Genomic DNA, 24,063 nt, shown 5'->3' with positions numbered 1-24,063 from the left:
TGCCTTGCTTTCCAAGAAAATTGTAAAGATTCAAAGATCCTTAAAACAAGTTAAATTTACTTGGGATTCAAAACTTCTCCCCTGATGGAGGGAACAAGATGTTGTGTCGATGAGTTGACACTAGGGGTCGCTCCTGCGGAGCCCAGACATCTCTGATCTTGAGAAAAGGCCAATGGAAATTGGCATGTGGAATTTGCATGCCACTCCCCCGGACATATGGGTATAAAAGGAGTGACGCTGCAAACACACATCAGGTATCGCACTGAGGAGTCGGGCCAACTTTGGGCAGACCATTTCAGCGGTTGGTTAAGTGTTATGGCAGGAGGGACACAATTTCTCTAGACGTTCCCTATCTGTCACTCACTAGACGTTGTGTCGATGAGTTGACACTAGGGGTCCCAACGGAAAATGCCACAAGAGATGAACAGAGTTATGCAGACTGGCAGTGCGAGACGGGCAGACCTCTGTGTGCCTCATAGCCAGCGCAACAAGCCGTTGCATAACTGTCCCCAACACACTGGCAGGTATGAAGCGGTTCCCTGCACCTAGGGGAACGGCTAACTGCTCAGAAGTATAAGGACTGGCTGGCCCAGCCATGGACTTCTCTCTGTGGTTCTCCCCAAAAAAGGAATGAAATCGTTCAGCTGGGGGCCAAATATATGGTCCAAGCTGGGGGGTGTCCCTTCAAAGAGGACGACACTGCAGAGAACACACCCGGCCCCGAGAGGGGGGAGGGGGGGGGGGTTTAGGTGGAATACGACACACGGTCTTACCGGTTAGGAGCGGAAGCACATCGTGCGGCGCGGTATCGTGGTGGGTCCTACCCAAGGGGGGCGGAGTTACTACAATCACAGTGACCAAGGACAGAGGGCAGAAGGACCAAGGAAGATGCAGTTTACTGGCAGGGAAACATTTTGTGGAATATACATCACACGGGGTTGCCTAGGGGGACAACCAGCACATGTGGAGCACTTACCTCAGTACGGGGGCCTGGGTGACGCCCATACTGGGACGGCAGCGAGCCTCTCCGAAAACTCGACGGTCGTTAGGATAAGGAGGAAGAATGTCCAGGGTGCACACTTCTTGCAAACGCAACTGGGGAAAGAGCGCACGTCTTTGCCTCAAGGGAGGGGAAAGGCACTATGCACAAGCGATACACCCGGCCAGCTGACCCGAACTTACCTGTTTGTGTCACCTGATAACACACGGGACGAAACTGGCTCAACCCTGAGGTTATAGAACCTTGCAAAGGTGTTCGGTGTTGCCCAGCCGCTGCTCTACATATGAAGCCCCAAGCAGCTGAGGTGCCTGAGCACCAGGTTCCTGTGAACACACAACATGTCCCGTGAGTGAGCTAGGATTAGCCAGTCATCGAGATTGAGGATGCGGACGTCCACTTCCTTTAGTGGGGCAAGGGAATACAATACAATGTATTGAGCGCGAGCCACGCCCCCAAGCACCGTGCGAGAGGGACCAAGGGGACTACAGCATCGGACGTACCAGCGGGCGGGGCCTCGCGATGGGGCGGAGCCTGGGGTGCTGAGTCAAGAGACATCGAAGCACTTACTGGCTCCTTGTGACCGTTCCCGGAACAGCCTGGGACGGGGGAGGAAGATTTTCGTCCTCGAGGCCCGAGGAGACCATCGGCTCAGGGGCCATGGGCGCGTGGAAGCGGGAGGTCCGGTTCCAGGGTGCCGTACCTGCCAAAGAGAACCGGTGGCTGGCGGTCGTTATAGGGGCGCTTTGAAGCCTTCTTGGGGTTCTTGGCGGCCGGCCGAGAGGCGAGTGGCGTTGCAGTACTGCGGGAAGCTCCGCGCCGGGGCCGACCCCAAGGGGCGGACTGTGGCGGGTCTGGTGTCAGTGTTGGCACCGCAGGAGGACACCCTGGGTGATGAGCAGACGGAGTACAGGGTCTGTGGCTCCGCCTGGGCAGGATGTGCTATGTGGCCTCTGTCTGCTTCCTCACCATTGAGAACTGCCGGCCGAAGTCTCCAACGGTGTCGCCAAACAGCCCAACCTTGTCAGCCACTCAAACGCACCTTGTCAGCCACTCGTGACTCTACCAGGTTGAAACAAAGATGGTGTTCCTGGACCACCAGGGTGGACATCGCCTGTCCGAGAGCCCGCTCCGTGACCTTCAATGCCCAGAGGGCGAAGTCTGTCGCCGAGCGCAGCTCCTGTATTAGACCTGGGTCAGGACTACCCTCATGTAGTTCTCTGAGTGCCTTGGCTTGGTGCACCTGCAGGAGTGCCATGGCATGCAAGGTGGGGGTGGTGTGTCCAGCGGTGCTGTATGCCTTAGCCATCAGGGATGACGTCAGCCTACAGGCCCTGGATGGGAGCCTCGGACGGTTCCGACAGGTGGCAGCGCTTTGCGGCCATAAGTGCACCGTGACCGTTTGATCCACCGCTTGATCCACCTCATACCCGTAAGTTGAAGGACAGAGTCGGGGAGCCGCTGGGGTGGCTTGCACTCTTACGAGGGCGAGCCGCGACCACATCGTAGCCATGGTCATGTCCTCGCAGTGAGTGCGGGGTCTCAATATATAATGATGAAATAATGATACATGGTTATCTTTAAATATTTAAAAATGATATACTGTATATACAGTATATAAATAAAATGTAAAAAAATATTCAGATAATTAAAATGTATTATATTCTTGTGGCAGAAGAGTTAATCATTAATAAGACAATATAAAAAGTGGCTTTAGAATACAATGTATTGTTTACTACCATATTATTGAACTTAAGCCAATCATTGCCATACAGTTCACAGCAATCCATTTCACAATGTGAATTTGTCAATCAGTTGGAGATTTATTATGAGGGTTTGTTTAAGAACCTGTCAATTTACACCTGCTTCAGACATGCTTGTGTAGCGTCTCGTTGCATTGCATCATAAACATAAAATTTTTAGGTCCCTGTGTCAAGTTAAATCAAGTTTGTTTTTATTTATATAGCACATTTAAAAACAGCAAACAAGGCTGACCAAAGTGCTGAACAGTACACAAAGTAAGGAACAAGGACAAACCACACATTCATGACAAAAAAAAAAAACAAACAAAAAAAAAAAAAACTCACAGTGTTTTAAATGCTAGAGAAAAAAACAAAGTTTTAAGAGAGGATTTAAAAACAGTTAGCGATTGAGACGCTCTGATGTAAATCGCCAGCGACCCGAAAGGCTCTGTCCCCTCTATTCTTTAACCGTGATCTGGGGACAAACAAAAGTCTCTGATCACCAGACCTCATGTTTCGTGTGGGATTGTGTGTACAGAGTAGCTCAGACAAATAACTCGGTGCCAGATTATTTACGGATTTAAAAACAAAGAGAAGAATTTTAAACTCAATTCTAAGATTCACAGGTAGCCAATGCAGTGATTTTAAAATAGGTGAAACATGATCGAATTTACGTTTTCTTCTGAGGAACTTTGCAGCAGCATTCTGTACTAATTGGAGACGAGCATTAGAGTTTTTGGGTATGCCATAGTAAAGAGAGTTGCAATAATCCAACCGCGATGTAATGAGCGCATGGATAGCAATCTCTACGGTTTTCTCAGAAAGAGAGGATTTAATATTAGAGAGAAGACGTAGCTGGAAAAAACAAGAACTGATCACCGCATTTATTTGTTTATCATATTTGAGGTTCTGATCCCAGAGAACACCTAAGTTCTTAATGCAAGATGAAGTTGGATGAAGATAATCCAGATCAATGTTACTGCTATTAAAGTTGTCATGGGAGCCAAAGACTATAACCTCGGTTTTGGATTCATTCAGAAATAAGACATTTTGAGAGAACCACATTTTTACTTCTTCTAGGCATACAAAAAGAGATTTCCGTGCAGTATCTTTGTTGCGTTTCAGAGGCAAATAAATTTGTGTATCATCTGCATAGCAGTGAAATGATACACCATGCTTTCTGAAAATGGAGCCTAGAGGAAGTAAATACAGGGAAAAAAGAATGGGTGCGAGAATAGACCCCTGCGGCACTCCACATGAGAGTTTGGCTGGCGATGAAGAAAAATTACCCAATTTAACGGAGAAACTTCTATTTGTTAGGTAAGCTCTAAACCAACTGAGGACAGTTCCCTGGATGCCCACAAAATGTTATAGTCGGAATAAAAGAGTTTTATGATCAACTGTATCAAATGCCGAGGTTAGGTCTAACAGTATTAGGATCACAGAGTCACCAGCATCAGTCGCTGACAGTATGTTATTAGAAACCCTTAATAAAGCAGACTCAGAGGCTTTAAACCAGAGGCTTAAAACCAGACTGGAAAGTTTCAAGAATTTGATTTGAGCTAAGATAAGACTGGAGTTGCTTGAGAACCGTTTTCTCCAATGCTTTTGTAATAAAAGAAAGGGTCGAAATAGGTCGAAAATTATTAAAATCCCTATCATCAAGTGAAGGTTTCTTAAGAAGAGGTGTAATAGTGGCTTGTTTTAGTATATCAGGGAGCATCCCTGTGCTCAAGCATTTATTCAGAAAAGACACCAAATATGTTCCAACCGAATCAAAAGTTTGTTTCAAGATACGGGGGGGGAAAGAACATCAAGAGAGCTGAAGGAAGGTTTCAGATGATCAACAATTTCTCTGAGAGATAGAAGAAAAACTGGTTCAAAGACACTCCATATGGCTGAAGAACAACCCGGCTCAGGTGAGACATTAGCAGATGACTGCAACTGAGATCTTAGAGAGGTGATATAGTTTAATACTTAGAACACATCTTGAGATCCCTTATTCGGATTTGCACTCCAAGTGTTTTTAACGCAACAATGTAACGTGTTGTTCTGCTGTTCAAGGGTGTTTTTCTTCACTGTATAAACTGCGCATTGCCATGCAGCTGAAGTTTCACTTACTGCCCTCTGGAGTAAACAGGTGTTATTACAAGCTTGCATTTCTCAGGAATCTTCCATATTACGTTTAGGGCATTGCGATTAATGGTGTCAATTTTTTAGCGCATAATTTTTGGTCAAATTAATCGCACTGAATTAACGCGTTAAAATTGACAGCCCTAATAAATACATACATAAACGAAGTTATTCACTCCGTGAACTTGTTTTTTCTGCTGCTGAAGCGCCAAGGGGTGTTTGCTAAGCACACATAGTGTGCGAGGGGGAGGACCGCTGGAAAGCGCCGTAGATCGAACAGCGTGTAGAGATGAATGGAGGCGGCAGAGGTATTCAGCTCTGTGACTTGCTCGTTCGGCTCCGAAGAAGATATCTGATGTGTGTTTGCAGTGTCACTCCTTTTATACCTGTACGTCTGGGGGAGTGGCTTGCAAATTCCACACGCCAATGGCCATCTTTTTTCAAGATCAGAGATGTCTGGGCTCCGCAGGTGCGACCCCTAGTGTCAACTCATCGACACAACGTCACAATTTCAGAGGATGTGTCTTGAATTAAGTTTATTTTTCTTACTTTCCTCATTGGCAAACCACTAAATCTAGATTTGCTGTTAAAAAATAAATGTGTTAACAAAAATAAACTTAATTAAAAATAAAGGCTCTTCATTGAAATCAAATCATATTGTCTTAAACAATTTTGCTTCACAATTAAACTGATATTATTTTAAGGATGTTTTGATAATTGTAACTGAAAACCTAGACGAAAATATTATTAAAATCATTCTTGCCATGCACCCACATTTTGACCTTTTTCTTTTCTTTTTTTTCATGAAGGCACATACTGTATAGGTTCATTTTTGTACTGTATGTTTGACAGAACATGCTTGGAAAGAATTGTGATCCATCCACAATATTGTATAGGAATCTTATCACAGACAATTCCAGGCAGTTGCAACTGCATTTTGATGTGTGTTAAGGTACAATGCCTTCACATGTACATTTGTGGTAAATTTGAGCAAAGAAGGCTGTGAAAAAAATCTGCTTTGTTTATCCTTTTGATCTTTTATTAAAAAAAAATCACAAAAATATAACCTTTAATTGAAGTAAAACAATTTAAACTCTCATTATTAAATAAATGTTTTTCTCCAAATCTCATAATTATTGGCACCCTTTCATTCAATACATATTGCAACCTCCCTTTGCAAAGATAACAGCTCTGAGTCTTCTCTTATAATGCCTAATGAGGTTGGAGAACACCTGGCAAGGGATCTGAGACTATTCCTCCTTACAAAATCTCTCCAGATCCTTCAAATTCAGAAGTCCATGTTGGTGGACAAACTTTCTATGGGGTTCAGGTCAGGGGATTGGCCATGGTAGAATCTTTATTTTGTGATCAGTGAACCATTTTTGTGTTGATTTTAATGTTTATTATGGATCTTTGTCCTGCTGGAAGATCCAACCAGGGCCCAATTTAAGCTTTCTGGCAGAGGCAGCCAGGTTTAGATTTTTATATCTGTTGGTATTTGATAGAGTCTGTGTTGCCATGTATCCAAACAAGATGTCCAGGACCTCTAGCAGAAAAACAGCCCCACAACATTCAAGATCCAGCACCATATTTAACTGTGGGCATTGGGTACTTCTTCATCTCTGCATGTGCCAAACTAATCTCTAATGTTTGCCACCAAAAAGCTCTTCTTTTATTTCATCTGACCATAGAACCCGATCCCATTTGAAGTCCCAGTAGTGTCTGGCAAACCGAAGACGCTTGAGTTTGTTGGATGAGAGCAGAGGCTTTTTTCTTGAAACCCTGTAAAACAACTTGTGTTTTTTTTTTTTTTTTACTTTCTGACCCCACGACCCAAACTAATTACTGCAAGTCTCCAGCTGTGATCCTTGGAGATTTTTTGGTCACTTGAACCATCGTCCTCATTGTGCATTGAGACAACATAGATGTACATCCTTTTCCAGAACGATGCTTAACATCTCCAGTTAACTGGAACTTGTTAATTATTCCCCTGATGGTATAAATGGGCATTATCAATACTTTGGCTATTTTCTTATTGCCACTTTCCATTTTGATGAACCTCAATAACTTTTTGCCACACATCAGAACTGTATTTTCTTTGAGTCTTACCCACTGTGATTGATGATTAAGGGATTTTGGCCTGTGTGTTACCTCATATTTATATCCCTGTGACACAGGAATTCATGGCTGAATGATTCCATATTCCTAGTCACCCAGGTGCAATAAAACATTTTAAAATATGTATGGGAACATACTTCAGATATATTTTACCAAAATAATTGTGACCAACGTATTTTGGAGAAAATATTTATTTCATAACGAGATATTTCCCCTCTTTCAATTGTGTTACTTTAATTAAAGATTAGATTTTTGTGACATTTTTTTATGAAAGATCAAAAAGATGAACAATGCAGATTTTCTTTTCACAGGCTTCTTTGCTCGTATTTACCAAGGGTGCCAGTATTTTTGGCCACAACTTTATGTAAACGAACGGATGTGGCTGAACCATCCACACCACATTGAGCTTGAAATCTAAAGAATATCCCCTCCTCTCTCAGGAGAGGGCACTTCCACGATGTAATCACCCCATCTGTGATGAAAGGGATGTCCTCAAATGTCCCGCGTCATATCTGGGGGAGGGTCAAGGTCATGTTTACAGACTAGGAGAAAAACATCTTCGTTGAGGCGTTGCCTTGTCATGTGATCAGCTGAAACTGTGCCATTGTGTTCATGCCACGAGATCTAAAGCGACTGAAAACTGGAAGCCACTTTCTCAGTGGCTCTTCTATGTGTGAATTACAGGTGGAGACTCTGAGTTAAATAACTCATTCCTTTCCACAGCAGAGCATTTGCACTCTCTTACCAGAGGAGAACACAAAATTCTTGGATGGTGTTCAGAAACAAAAGTTTGGTTAGTGCACAGTAGGATCAAGGATTGTGGGCTACTTCTTTTAGCACTGATTGGAGCTTTCACAGCATGAGCTGGGAACAGAATGTCCCATGGCACTTTCGTATTTGGAGATGGTGTCCAGAGCGTGACTGCACATGCCACAATCTGGCTGTGATGTGGCTGCATAGCATCAGTAGTTTTATGGGTTCTGAACGATAGGCACAATGTTCCAGAGCAAGATTATTTTGTTTTCGTATGTAAATTTGCACCACTTTCACAGTGAATTAAAATAACAAAGGGAAGCATTGTTGTTGACATCTTTCTGTCAAATACATTTTCATCTGATGAGCAAAAAGGAATTATCAACTCTTATACTTGTTCAAATTCTTAACCCTAATTGTGATAAGTAAAAATGCATCTTGGTCTCATAGTGAAAACATGACTCTATATACATGTTGGCCAAACTTTTAAATGTGTCTCCAGGTGCAGTTCCCTGCAGTTTCCAGGTGAAATGAACACTAGACGTGCTACAACAACTTTTATTCACTTTCACTGAAATCATGAATTTAATGGCTGATACTTGTTTTTCTCTCTGTTACTCAGACACTTCCATTTTATGATATCGACACATTTTTACTCTAACACATCTTTTGAAAATGTATGCATTTTAATGATTGTCTTAAAAACCCACCTACTTATATACACTTATTCCAATATGATTAGCTTGTGCGGCAGCTCACCTGATATGGCGTCTGACTTAAAGTCGGAGGACCGTGGATCATTACAGTCATAGAAGCGCCATGAAATTATGTGGTTGGTTCAGAAAAAAAAATCATTTTAATTCTGCATTTTAAAACACTAATGGTTAGGTTTAGGCGTTGATTTGGTAAGGATGTATTTTTTTTAAACGTCACATTTATATTTTAAATCACAATTGGTTAGGTTCAGGCAAAAGTTTTATGTTAGGGGGGTATGTTTTAAAAACGTCCATATAATATTCACCTTAAAACTACACAATTATACTCACTTTTGGCACCCCCACCTGGACATGTCACTGGAAACCTACAGCCAAACGTGTTATCCAGCACAAACTTTGAATAGTAAAAATGTTGACAGATTCACTTAAATTTCATGAGATCAGGCTGTAAGAATGATGCTTGCCAAACACTACTACATATAGTAATTTGGGTTATGGTTGCAACACTGCAACAACACTAGTCTCTCAAGGACTGTTTTAAGGGAACTATTTTAAGTTACTATAAAAAACGCATGTGCTATGAAGTCATAACCCTACACGTGCTGTTGTGCCTATAGATCAAGTCTCTGCTAACATGGATGCAATCTATATCCATAAAGTGTTTATTAAGGTTCATAAATCTTGGCTTAACCTGCTCATGTTTTTTGTACAGCATAAGGTGCTTAACATACAGTAATATATTCAATAATATGTTGTGTATTGATTTGGTTATCCTTAAACTCTGCAGCCTAATATAATGCTTAAGGTACTGAAAGGTGGCATTTTAGGCCCTGCTTAGTGTCAGACAGTCAGGCTACTGTGAATTCCTCTGGCAGGAGGGATTACACTATGAAAACAGACCCACATTCATAGAGTACTTTACTCACCACTGCTCAAAAAGTCTTTAAGTAACTATACATTGGCCCGTTAGGAACATATGTTGTATCATAAATATTAAAAACATTAATTCAAAGCATTAGATGTATTTCAATAAAGCTTTTAGATGCATATTAGCATTCAGGCAAAATGACTAAGAATGAAAATGTGCTCTGTCTGAGCAAAATAAATAAATAAATACATATAATAATACAAATAATAATATAATAATAATAACAATGATAATAACTAGTTTTGTTTATAAAATGTTCAATACTTAAGGTTATGGGTTGTCCAATACCTAAACTAAATGGCAATAGTGATGTTTGTGAATTAAAGCTAGGAACTATAGACCAATCTTGTCTTATTATGAGCCAGACCTACCTAGATCCTCAATGTCTTTTCATTTCAACTCAGATAAGCCCGACATGTCTAACAGAAAACATTATAAAATATATACAATTCAAAAGTTCCAAGGAATACCAAAAAGAAGAATACTGACTTCCAGGAGCAGGAACCATATGTTGCCAAAAATCCAACTTGATTCACTCTGAAAACAGCTATAAAATTCAAGGCGAAAAATGTACAGCTCTGAAAATACCAATGCAGGAGAACAGGCCCATTATTTGCTAAAGCAGGATGAGGAAGAAGCCAATATGGCAGACAAACTAATGACAAACCCACATTATTTACAGTGGAGATACGTCACATGGTCTTGCTGAGGCTAGTTGGAAGTATGTCATGTGGAGAAGTCCCATGGTAGGTCCTACCCAATGGGGCAGGAGGCTCTACGAACATGGTAACTGGGGAAGGAAGACGCACTTTACCAACAAGAAAACGTTTTCAGGGGAGATATACGTCACAAGGGGTTACGGGGAACCGGCGTACGTGGAGCAACTATCCTAGTAGGGGCTTAGATAGCACATGTACTGAGCCGGCAGTGAGTTTCTCCGCAAACTCGCCTGCCACAGGGCTAGGAGGAAGTCAACCAGGGAACACATTTGTGAATGCTACCTGGAATCAACAACGCACATCTTCAGCTCAAGGAAGGTGAAAGGTGCTATGTGCAAGCGATATACCTGGCTGGCTGTCCCGGACTTACCTGTTTGTACCTGCTAATACATGGGACAAAACCAGTTCAACCCGGAGATTGTAGAATCTCGCAAAGGTGTTGGGTGTAGCCCAGCCCGCGGCTCTGCAAATGTCTGTTAGAGAGGCACTCCTGGTGGAATGGGCTTATAGCCCTGCAGGGGGCGGCACGTGCTGAGCTTGGCAAGCGATAGTTATTGCGTCAATGATCCAGTGGGCGATCCTCTGCTTGGAGACAGCGCTTCTTTCCCCTGTCCACCAAAGCAGACAAAGAGCTGCTCAGAGACACTAAAGCTCTGCATGCGATCCAAATAGATGCGTAAAGTGCACACCGGACACAGCAATGCTAAGGCTGGGTCAGCCTCCTCCTGGGGCAGTGCTTGCAGGTTCACCACTTGATCCCTGAATGGGGTCATGGGAACCATGGGCACATAGCCCGGTCGGGGTATCTGGATCACGTGAGAGTAGCCCCGACTGAACTCCAGGCAGGTTTTGTTGACAGAGAATGGAGGGCAGTCTTCAAGGAGAGTGCCTTAAACTCTGTTGACTCTAAGGTCTCAAAGGGAGCCCCTCGTAGGCCTTGCAGGACTACAGAGTAGTCTCAGAAGGGAAGGAGGCGCAGTCTGGAGGGATTCAACCTCCTGGCGCCTCTCCGGAACCTGATGATCAGGTCGTGCTTCCCTGCAGAGAGAAAAGCACTGAGCCGACTGCAAATCTCTTGGGGTCTTTGTGCCGGGAAGAACACCACTTAGCGAAGAGATGCCACTTCAAGGAATACAGGCGCTTCATAGAGGGGGCCCTAGCCTAATTTAATGGTGTCTACCACGGCAGGTGGTAGGCCACTGAGGTCTTCCGTGTCCCATCCAGGGGCCAGACATGGAGGTTCCAGAGGTCTGGTCATGGGTGCCAGATGGTGCCCCATCCCTGAGAAATAAGGTCGAGGTTTGAGAAGTCTGGGTGGGCCAGTAGGGTACTACTAGGTCGACCTTCTCTGAGTAGGCGGCGAACGAGTTGTGACATGCAAGGGGAGATTAACCCACCTTGGCGGTTGATATATGCTACCATTGCCATGTTGTCTGTTCAAGCCAGCACATGCTTGCCCTGGATCAACGGTTGGAACCTCCACAGGGTGAGCAGTATTGCCAACAACTCGAGGCAGTTGATGTGCCAACATAGCCGTGGGCCCGTCCAGGAGATGTCAGTCATTAGCACAACGCACCTGGAGACCTGTTCTAAGGGCTGAAAAGGCGGCGACAGATCGGTGTGATGGCCACGCGATGTGTCCCATGGCACCATGCCCATCTCGGGACTCGGGACAAATAGACACTCCGATAAAAAATAACAATTACAACTATGGCCAGTAGATGGCTTCAGTGCGCCATGTGTTTGCTGATCTCTTTATGCCAATGTTGTAACAAATTAACTTTTAGAAGTGTGTGTGTACATCTGTTTACATTGAGAATTGGTATAGCAGGGGTGCACAATACGACCAGTCTATCGCAAGAGAACCACTGGTCAATCTCGATGATGGGTCAAAAGGGAAAGAGATTAGAGAGAGAAAAGACACAAATAACAAAAATGTGAAAGATTGACTTTTTATTTAATTGCTTCTGTCACTGCACACTGTTTGACAGACAGGCGGCCTATGTGTGTGTGCTTTACATGTGCGTGTGGTCTGAGAGCACTTGTGGTAATGCGGATACGTTTTGGTGAAGGGAAATTGTAAATACAGTCAGAAATGTCTAAAGTGAATGTTAACAGTGGAACAAAAAAGAAAATATGTATCAAAATGTAAGACTTTCAATTTAAATGTAACCTAATAGACCTGCCACTGATTAGTATGTCATTAATATTAATTAAACAACCATAACAAGAAAACAAATTAACCACTCACTGCTCTTGGCAGGATAAATTGTGTAGCTTTAAAAATTATTAAAGGGATATAATCAAACAGTGAGGCCCAGTAGCTAGTTGTTTTATGTTACATTTAATTTAATTCTGAATGTTTACTTGAATGTTTGATAGGCTACAGCTGTTAAAGCACTCTTTTCTTAATTAGAATTTTTTTGTTGTTGTAATATTGCTTTTATTTTGTTTCTTTTTATTAATTTGTTCTTTTTTATTCTTATTTGATTACAGAATGTCGACTTGCCTTGAAAAATTACTAGAAGACTTGAAACAATGCTTACATAATTAAAATAAGTATTACAATTTGCTGTGGTATCAAAATAGGTATAGAGAATCATATAATTTCACTACTGATTATGTATCTATTGTGCATGGTAAATCATGCTACAATAACTTTAGGAAAAATAGATCTCATTCCATTGAAGTGTGAGCAACTCTGTGTTATAGTCTCAAACCTTTATTTCTGTGTGTGTACTGCATTGTAGTGTCACGGTACCAACATTTCAGTAGTCAGTACCAATACCAGTGAAATTTCACGGTACTCGATACCATTTTCGGTACCAAAGCAAAACACAAAAACAGGTTACTAAACAACACTCTTTTATTAACAAAGTTAACAAAACATTAGCAGCAGAACTAAGAACAGAAATATGCCATTGAGCAAAACTTTCATTTAAATATATAATTTTTTAATTATAACAAAACTGAACAATGTATGCTTAAAGTATTTTTGAACACTTATATAAGATTTGCTTCAACTTTTGCAACTTTTAATTTAAATGTTTACCAAGTACTAAAAAACAAAACCTAAATAAGCATACAATAGAATGAATAAAAAACTATTTCCAAACTAATGTGCAAAGTGCTCTCTTATTAATAAAGCTGCATTTTGCCATTTTTCTTCATGATAAGAAATGCATATGGACATATATATAGATATTATGATTAAATAAGTTCTAATCTAGCTGCATGAAGCGTCCGCGCTCGAGGGAGGAGCATCCCCAAGGCAGAGTCTCTCTCAGCCGGGTGCAGTTTCAATCTCTCCCCCTGAGATCGGGACATTCGCACAACTCATTGAAGAGGCAACGACCACACAGAGAAATGCCAGTTTCTGAGTTTATATTTATTAACATTACCTGCTTCTGTATTATTTGAACTTTAATAAAGCTATAACGCATAAAATTTTACTGCATTTAAGATGTAACGCCGGGATGTTTCCTTTAAAGAGCTCCGCCTCCGCTTATTCCACAACGGTATATGCTTCTGAATGTACTTTTTTTTATAATTCCCTAAAACTTTGGGATCTACATAAAATAAACTGTTAAAGTTTCGAGTGCATCTGGACTGATCTGTGTAATTCTTCCTCCATCAGGCGTGAACTGCTGCTCTCACGCGATATCGTTACAGTTTATTGTGATTTCATGTTACGTTAAATGAGACCAAACGACTATTCAACAACAAAGATTTTTCTCGTCAATTTTGTATTTTCGACGATGTCGATAATGTCCACTAAACGTTTCAGCCCTAATACAAATGATAATATGGTTTAGTTGCTTGAATATATCCGGGTGTCTGTCTTTCATGTGCTTTATTAAGTTTGATGCGTTTCCTCCTTTCGTCAGAAAATTGCAAAAGCAGCGTTTACAAATTTTTTGCTGATCTATGATGTTTCCCTAACCTATGAATTTCCAAACCTGGCTTTTTCCACTTTTCTTTTCGACAAGATTAAGTTGAGACTCCGCAGCAGCAGCTACATTGCTTGTCCTCATCTTTATTCTTGTTGTGAGCGTTCGAAAGTTCCCAACTCTACCGGGTAGACCCCGGTACCTCCAGAAATTCTGGTAGCGTAAATAATTTTTTGTTTTACCGACTTGGTACCAGTATTTTTGACAACACTACTGCATTGTGTTTAATTGATTTTTATTTGACAAAATAAAAATATAAAATTGGTCTGTCAAAGTCTCACCCATTAATTTCTTTGTGTGCGTGTATGTGTGCTCTGTATTGTGTCTAATTTATTCATTTTTATTTGACAAATATAAAAAAGCTCTGTGTTATCTCACCAGTTCACTTCCTATGGCCAGTCAAATTTGACCCAAACAGTACAAATCAGGGACTGTATTATAAAACCACGTAGACTTATCAAACCCATGTCCAAATCTTTTGTGTGTGTTCAGGAGGCATGTATAGGAAACATCACCAAACCTAATACTGCTCAGATTAATGAAACCATATACAATAATAATAATAATAATAATAATAATAATGATTTGGATCAAAAATAACCCAAACATTGATTAAAGGTCAAGCAGATTATTTAGCAGGGCAAGACATTTTTAATAAATAAGCAGAGCACTCACTTTAGCTCAACACTTTTATTCAATTCAAGCCTGGGCTTAATAAAGTTTTTAAAAGCGATGTCTCTAAACTTTCAGATTCAAACATTAGCTCATCATCATAATTGAGAGCACAAAGGCAAGAGGCACAGCTCAATAAATCCAGTTCAGCAGTTCCTTAAAACGGTAGTTAGGGAGCTCTCTTCAGAGTGCTGTGGCAGGCCTCCAGTCCCCATGCATTAGCCATGATTGGAGCATGGCCCAGATTCCAACTTACTTAACAGACTTATACAGACTCCTACAGATGCTGTGGGCAGCTTCATTTCATTTACAAGTATCCACTCTACTCTTATTATTTCCCCCTCCTCACAAATAATTATAATGGCTAGTTGACACAAAATGTCAATGATGATAATGCTTTGAGTGTGAATTAATTTGGTAGTGGTGTAGTGGGCTAATGCACACAACTGTTAATCAGACGGTTGTTGGTTCAATTCCCACAGCCACCACCATTGTGTCCTTGAGTAAGGCACTTAACTCCAGGTTGCTCCGGGGGGATTGTCCCTGTAATAAGTGCAATGTAAGTCGCTTTGGATAAAAGCGTCTGCCAAATACATAAATGTAAATGTAAAATTTATTATGTGAGAAGAAAGAGACCACAGAGTCTCAAGAAACAGCTAAATCCAACCTCCTGTTTGCATCTGAGTTCTGTAAGGTACATGTGTTGTGAAAATGACTGTCTGATCTTACTGCTCATAATCCCACTTTTTACATGACCACATGCCAAATAAATCATAAATGTTGTGTTGAGTTGAAATTATTTTATTAGCTTACATTTAGATGCCCTATAATGGTTTCCATCCATCCATCCATCCATCCATCCATCCATCCATCCATCCATCCATCCATCCATCCATCCATCCATCTATCTATCTATCTATCTATCTATCTATCTATCTATCTATCTATCTATCTATCTATCTATCTATCTGAGTGATACAGTATATTAAAGTTGACTTGAATGGCCAATTATATTTTCCAGAGACAATGTAATGACTAATGTTAATGTATATACAACCTTAAAGTAAGGTAGTCTCAATTAATCGAAAGTCATAATGTCACCATCCCAAATACATGAAAAGAAGTGTTCAGTGTCTGATACTCCACAGAATATCATATCAGAGTGTCTGTGTATGTTGTATGAAGAAGTCCTGTACAGAAAACATAATGAGGCTGCATGAATGCCAGCTCTTCACAAGGTGATGGGCCGGATTGATATTTCCCAGTCGGTCTGAACTGCTGCATATGGATGTAAACAAAGCTGGAGAGAGCCCTTCAAAACCAGCTAGTTAATTCATAGAGTGAGGCCAGAGTTTAGGTGCTCTTATGTCAGGTTACACCATGTGAATCCAATGCGTTCAGCCCAAAGGAATGCACACCGATGCCACGGCCATTCACTGCCTCTCCATCTTCATTCATGCTCAGACTCTAAATCTACTGCTCGTGACACGTACATTCAAAACACACAGAAGCCTTTCTCTGTGCTCTGCTCTCTCCCTCTCTCTCAGATTCAGCTCTCATAGAAGTGAAACCATACAAAACTTTCTTGAGTAAGTCAGCTATCAGTCTATACAATCTTCATTAAAATATATAACATCACATGGACAGAAAGGAACTCTAAAAAGCTTTTTAAAATGGATAGTTTCAGTCCTGGATGCTGACTGCGCAAAACCATATAAATATACATATATATTTTACATGTCAGGGACTTTATTTTATTTAAATAAATTATGTTTCAGTGGAACACACAAATTGCCTACACTTCTTTTATAATGAAGTAACGAAGATATAATGTAAAATTTTCTTATGAGCAATAATCACTTGAGGCCCTATATTGTGTAAACTAACATCAGTCTTATCCTCTTAATGACGGCTGGGTCAAAAATGACCCACTTGCGTATTTATTCACATTTAATTTATGTTTAATGCATGTTTAAACTGTGGAATTGAAAACTAACATTGACATCCAATATATCATTTCAAAGATCTGGGTCTCAAGATTTGATATGTTAAAAAGATTTTGACGATTGCAAAGTTACAACAAGAGTGAAAAACATGGGAAATGAAACCGGAATTTCTGACATTTATTGTCTTCCAGCCAAACACAGATGAGCACAATCCTCCAAACTTCAGTATGCTTTTCATTGCAAGAGTCCAATAAATAAAATCCATTATAGAGATTTTAGTCCAAATATGTACAAATATGAAGAAATATTGATCAATCTGTCTTTGTTCAGGTTTTACATATTCAATACATTTGATCATTCATGTCCATTCTCTGTGAAATCTTGCACTCTGTGTAGTTTCAGTAGTAAAACACACAAACGTGATATTTGGGAGGGTCTGATGAACAAAATGAGCCCTCCCTCAAAATCTTCATTCCAGCTGTGATTGGGTAGTCACTCAAAATAGCCAAACAGGACAGTCGACACGAGTGATGTAAAGATTTGCGTCTTCCATGTTTGTCTCTGGATAAAGCCGGCCAATGAAAAGCTAGATAATTTTTGACTGATGGGTCGTGTAGCAAATTAAAAGATGAAAACAACAATATGAGGTGTGTGTATATATCCTTGATGCCGATTCACAAAGGTTCAGAGTGGAAACCGTTGATTTATGTTTGCTGTTTTACACACAGTGTGCTACTATAGCGTGTTACTGCCATACTGTCGACAAAGAACTCTGCTTTTGGACCAGCGATCTGATCCACCCTTCTCGGCTTCAGTCACCATAACCGAGGACCTGGGAGGAACCACTCCTCCCAACTGCATTATTTTATCAAACCCCCTGTTCAACTGCACACCCAGGGGTCTCAGACATGTCATTCAAGCTGAGATGAGCCACCCTCCCTGGCTCACCATGAGTTAGAACCCCCTGAGCACACACGCTCCCATTGCATTGACTTATAGTAATTTTAAGCCACCGCTTTTCATTCAATTTGCATTGGGAGCAGGTGTGCTCTAGGCTTCACTGATGGTGATCGAAGCCAGGGAGAGCGAGGCTTGAGGCAGTGGCTAAAGACCCCGGGTGAACGTCAGAGCAAATGCGTTTTACTTTGGGTTTGTCATTTTCAAGCTCATGCACAAAAAGAGGCTGGATGTTAATAATTCATTACTATTTTTACAATATAACATGGCCTCTAACACCGTATTGCTTTAGTACATGCATTGAACTGCAGGACTGATATCTTCCAGATCGAGAAAAAGCTTTTTTGAAAAAGATGCCAAAAATGGCCCAATGACATTAACATTTTCATCCTCATCATTATACTTCAGGGACATTTTTAACATATTTGGCATATAGGGTTTACTACAGAGTTGTTTTGATATAGCGTAGTCCTTAAGACCCATCTTACACTATTGTACTGAAGGAATACTGAATGGTACAATATTTGTATGGCTGTGTTTTCCATTTTACGGTTACATTGTGACTTTATAAACAAAAAATAAGTTACAAATGACAAGAACAATGCAGAGATAAATAAATAATGCAACAGGACAAACACAAACAATGTTTTACCTGATAATTTGGATGGTGTAGAAAATAATCCGGACAGCCGGCCACAGCCATGATACACGTTATAAAATGTCCCTCTGGATGAGGAAAGAGTCTGAAATTAAACAAAACATTGTCAGTTACATCAAATCTTTCATCAAGGTAAAAAAAAGGCAATCTCTTTTTTTGTTGATTCTAAGTGGCTCCTACTAATATACCACAGAGCGCTTCTTAACCCAAATAGTTCCACAGGGAAAGTAAACAACATGAGATTGAGAGAAGCAAAATGGGAATACACAACCTGAGCTAAAATAATCATACTCATATCAATAACATGAAGCAATATCTCTCTATATATAATGGAATATGTTAGCAATTTTCTTTATTTTATATATATATATATATATATATATATATATATAATTATTAAGCAATTATTAGACTGCATTTTTACCTAAAAGTCTTTGAAATGTCTTAAAAAAACCTTTTGCAAAAGTTTTATTTAATTTGCTTTAAATTTATATAACTGCTCTGTTGAAATCATTAAGCAACAGACTGCTTGCATTTCTTATTTTGAAATATTTCTTCCTTAAAAATAAGAAGCACTAATGGAACTGTTAAAGAATCGGAATTGTTAAGAGGAATCGGAATCGTTAGATTTCTTACGAAAAATCCCATCTCTAACAACAATTTCAATGTCTATTTGTAAAAAGTAGTTTAAAGCAGCTTATTTATTCTTATTATTTTTAAACTTTTTTTTGCTGACAATTGGGTGTTGCTATGCAGTTGCTAGGGTGTTCTGGGTAGTTGCTAGGTGGTTAATTAATGGCTAAAGTCAAAAGAGCCCACTGCCAACTGCACTGCCTCTCACTTTTCCACCATCGGGCCAAAAAGTTACTGTTGCTGAATCGTGCCATTTAGTACCAGTTCTCTGTCTGGAGTATGTTTAGCTAACTGTGCTGAGAAATCTGGACCAGAAACGGTTTGTAATCGTACCTTACCAAACCACATTCAAAAGGAAATTCATGGTTGGCTCAATGGTGGAAAAGAACTTCATTATGCAGTATAAATCTACACTATGACATAAATATTTCTCAGATCCCTCGATCTGATCCACCCTTCACCTCAGAGGTTTTTTTATTGTTGTTGTTGTTTTTTTATCGTCCAAAAAGTGAAATTGTTTGATTGTTTAGAGAAGTAATAGTGCATGTATTCACAGCACAATTTGAGGTTTCTTTCATGCAAGTAGCACGCTGAACTTTGTTTTGTTTTTAGTTTTTAGTTTTTTAAATCCCTAAGCCTTCAGTATGAGCAATAGTAGTAAGCGTTTCCAGGTCTTCAAGGCTCCCATGAGCCCAAGCTGATTTAGGAGGCCCTATTCTCAGCCCCTGAGATTAGATAATACAGTCAGACCTGCACGTTTCACAGTGCCAATCCACCAACAAAAGAGTGGGCAGCCCCAGGGGATGATGTCATTGCCGTTAATCATGTGATTGACCTCCATGCCAAACAGGGCTGACAGCTACTCTTTTGGTATCTACTTTTTATTCAAAGTGCCTGACTCAGAATCAGCATTCAGGCTTGTTGAGGCAGTCAAGTTGCGCAGGAGTTTGGATAAGATCAGAGATGAGGAATACAGCAATCTGTCTGCAAAAGATTGTCGCAAATGCAAAAAAAATACATTTAATAGAGCCTTGTTTGTAATAAAGAGTTTAAAATCTATGGATTTAACCTAGTAATGTATAAATCGTTAAGTATATACCACATATTCTGACAGTGATTTTATATTGTATTCTCTGAAGCCATTTTAAAGTTTTCAGGTATGACGCCAACAACATCTTCAATCTGACAAGCACACGCACTACATGCATTTGGTAAACACTGGCTTCACACTTCATTTTCAATCAACAGCAGCAATGGTTCTCAATTGGTTTTAGTTCAGGACTCAGAATTTACTTTAGAGACATTTATCCTCATTGCAAGTGAGCCCTTTTTTAAAGTCATCAGGGTTGTATTTTCTTTGTTCTGCACCAAAATAACATAGAGCTTGATTTGATGCACAGACTCTTTAAAACATTTATAGTCGTATTTAATTTTCTATCCCAACTACAGTATGCATTATTATACTGTATAATTAGATAATTAGAATTGTTTTTTATTTCTTTCTACGACCCTATCAAAACAGATCTGCAACACATTTTTGGGTTCAACTATTTAATTTACTAGCTCAAGCTTTTGACCTCTTACCTTCAAAGTTCATGGATGGCAAGCGAGTTCCCCTGCAATATCTCAGCAACACCCATTACTCTACAACATAGGTAATGTCACCACTTGGTATAATTTATTTATTGGGCAGGAATGTAGGCTTACATTTGCTTGGTCATGGTTGTGAGCAAAAGCCATGTATTGGGACACCCTAATATTAGTTTCATTTAGTATGCCCATAAAAAGAGAACACAGAGACTGTACTTTCTTTGTATGGAAAAAATAAAAAAAAATAAAAAAAAATAATAATACAGTGCATTTTATGAGATGATTCTTGCAGGTGGTTGATCACACATTCAGGTGTGCCAGTTTTAGTAGCCACAATGTTCTTTCGTGAACAGGGAAAAACAATGAAGAAGCACCACTACTGTTTTCCTTGTTAACAATGAACCTCATCTCATGTAATTTTACTGTGGGGGTTGGTGGAATTATGCTGTTTGGTTTGTTGGTGTCTGAAGAATCCAATTGAAAAAGTAAAAGCTCTTAGGCTGTGTTCACCTGGCAGATTTTCCAGGCAGTAGCAACTATTGTATTCCACATGATTCAAAACTTCTACTGTACGTTTGTCACCCCAAGTTTTTGGGAGGTAATCCTTATATTAAAAAAATAACATTGCTGGCTGCACAAAGCAATGACAAAGCAGAAGCCTCTGCCAAATTTAATGCAATTAGTTGACTTGCCATATTTTTGCCGAGTTTTATTACTGCTCTCATAGCTCATAACTTAACAGACAACACCATTTCCCAAACTTGCAACCATGATTCTGTTATCCATTCTATTGTCAATTATTGTAGGCTTTGGCTACACATCCATTATAGAGAGTGGATGAAATGAGGCAGAGAGAGATATCTAAAGAGTAAGGTAAACTCTATCCTGATCCCTACAGTTCTCTGCGTGTGTACTTGTTTGTTTGTTCTGCAAACTATCACCAGCACAAAAGCTGAATTGTACTGAGATGTATGACAGCATCATAGGTTTGTTGGTCACTGTGATAAGAAGTTAATGTGTGCTTACACAGTAAAAGGAGATCTTTAATGTCTAGCAGTGATAAGCCCTGAAGCAAAGGCAAAGGCCAAGCGTGAAATTGCCACCAGCCACCAGCTATTTAAAGTAAATCCTATTTGAAACTGTACCAACATTTCACTGAAGAGATAACTTTGGTAGTAGGTCTTGTTTCAAAGTTGAGGACCAAAGATTAAGCAGACTTCAGAGGCCTAGGTTTATTAAAGATAGTAAATGTGACCAATGTTAGAGTTTAATTTTCCTTGATCTTTTGAGATAAAAGAGTTAAATGTATTAAGAAAACAGTAACTTTCAGAACTCAAACCTCTGCCCCAGTCTACAAAGACCAACTATTAAAACTGAGCTGAAAAACTGGCTCATTCTGAAATCCTTGGATTTCACACGTCAACAAATGCTATTTGGCATTCAAAAACATTGCATGCGCAGTCACAGTAAGTATCTACACAAAGCAGTGTAGACTACGTTTCTTACACCTGAGGAACTAAATAAAAATGATGGCTGGGTAAAAGAAAAAAATATATATTTTCAGATTATTTACAATCTTTATTTGAACAATCCCGATATTGATTCTTTTATTATGAAATTTTTTTTATTGATTCCATCCATCAAATCAAATAGAAAATGCTAAATCAAACCACATGAAATTACAACTTTTCCCCCCGAACATTAACCCCCCAATCCCCACCCGACACATACAAGGTCCCAGTGGTCAAAAGCTAACTGAAAAAGACACACAATTAGACTTGAAATCTTGAAACAGGCAGACAATATTTAGAAACATAAAATAAAAAACACTAGTCTCTCTCCACTGTCCCTCCCTGAGAGCCTTCCACAATGACTAAATAGCTGCCCAATTTCCTGATGTACATATCCAGGTTGCCTAGCTTTCTACATGCCATCTTCTACATGCATCAGTCGACCTCCATCCCCTGAGGATTACCCACCTGCCAATAATCACGCCGGTCAGGACACAGCTCTCCATATATCCATCACCCATATTCAGGACCGCCCCATCACCTAAAATACACAGTCTGGGGCCAAATGAAAATTGAGTGTCCACTGTATCACAAATAAAGCTCTGAACCCTCAACCAAAATTATTGGATCTTAACACATTCCCAAAAACATAGGTTGTGTCCTCGTCTTCTGATTGGCACCGCCAGCAGGTCTTTAAGGCCAAGCCTTTACAATCTAGTGGGGGTCCAATAGAATCGATGCAAAATCTTAAATTGCATCAGATGCAGACTTGATGTTTTTAGAATCCTAGCCCACACTACCTCCTCCAATACCAAGTTCAAATCTTTCTCCCATAATCTCTTGAGAGAAGTTGACGCTTCGTCCACCAGACTCTAAATTAACAGGGAGTAATACACTGGTGCCTCAGTACAGAGCCAGTACAGAGCCAGTGACGCAGCTGTAAATACCTAAAGAACGGAGATCTGGGAATCCTAAAATGTTGAACCACATTTTCAAAGGATCTCAACAATCCACTCTCATTAAGGTCACCGAACAAACCTCCCTCACAAACCACTCTGACCAGCAGAAAGGGGACTTATTAAGATGTAATTTTGGGTTCAGCCATATGCTCGAGGAAATATTTAAATAAATGTCTGAATTAAACACTCTGTACACTTTGGTCCATACAGCTTGCAAATGCTAGATAACAGAGTGTGACTTAACTTCTCTAGTTAGTTTAATAGTAAGGCTTTGCAATGGCAAAATAGGTTAAAGAATGTCCTGTTAGATACAAAACCAGGGAGGGGCTCTCTCAGGAGGAAATGAACAATGAGCCAAATATCTGAAACCGAATGCATAATTATAAAACAAAATCTTATGTAGGCCTAGCCCACCATTGTCAATCAGCCTATGTAACTTATTGAAATGTAATCTGGGACACTTACCATTCCAAATTAAGGACTTTGCGCTACTATCAAATTGCTTGAAATAAGAGAGGGGGACATTTACAGGGAGAGACTGTAGCAGGTAGCAAAATTTTGGAATACAATTAATTTTAATAACATTAACCTTCCCAATCATAGATAAATGTAATGTAGCCCACCTGCCCACATCGCTCAGAAACCTTTTTATTAAGTGGGTCAAAATTAACTAACCATTTCTAAATGCCTGAAGGTACCACGTTCATCTGTACAAACTAGTATTCAAGTGTAAACACCATGGGACCATGCAGCAATCATACCGCTAAGGAAAGTGATGCAGTCTGTCTCCTAGAGATAAATGAAGTTTGGTGCGAAAATTGCAAATCAATACCAGAACAGCAAAGGACCTTGTGATGATGCCGGAGGAAACAGGTAGACAAGTATCTATATCCACAGTAAAACAAGCCCTATATCGAAATAACCTGAAAGGCTGCTCAGCAAGGAAGAAGCCACTGCTCCAAAACTGCCATAAAAAAGCCAGACTACAGTTAGCAAGTGAACATGGGGACAATGATCTTACTTTTTGAGAAATTTCCTCTGGTATGATGAAACAAATATGGAACCTTTTGTCTATAATGAC

At 40.1% G+C, this 24,063-nt stretch overlaps 1 protein-coding gene across 5 annotated transcripts in view; it reads right to left on the bottom strand.

Annotated features, from left to right (window-relative positions):
- The window catches only part of LOC127657612 (growth factor receptor-bound protein 10-like), a 99,103-nt gene that overhangs the window by 53,923 nt on the left and 21,117 nt on the right, over nt 1–24,063 (bottom strand). For all 5 annotated transcript variants that reach the window (XM_052146485.1, XM_052146487.1, XM_052146484.1 and 2 more), the window contains exon 2: nt 18,284–18,374. In XM_052146485.1, the coding sequence (XP_052002445.1) occupies nt 18,284–18,334 (51 nt within the window). In that variant the 5' untranslated portion in view covers nt 18,335–18,374. The remainder of the gene's footprint in view (nt 1–18,283; nt 18,375–24,063) is intronic.

This window comes from Xyrauchen texanus, chromosome 17, assembly GCF_025860055.1.
Source record: "Xyrauchen texanus isolate HMW12.3.18 chromosome 17, RBS_HiC_50CHRs, whole genome shotgun sequence".
Lineage (NCBI taxonomy): Eukaryota > Metazoa > Chordata > Actinopteri > Cypriniformes > Catostomidae > Xyrauchen > Xyrauchen texanus.
The sequence above is the reverse complement of the archived record's forward strand: the minus strand, read 5'-3'. Positions and strand labels throughout refer to the sequence as shown.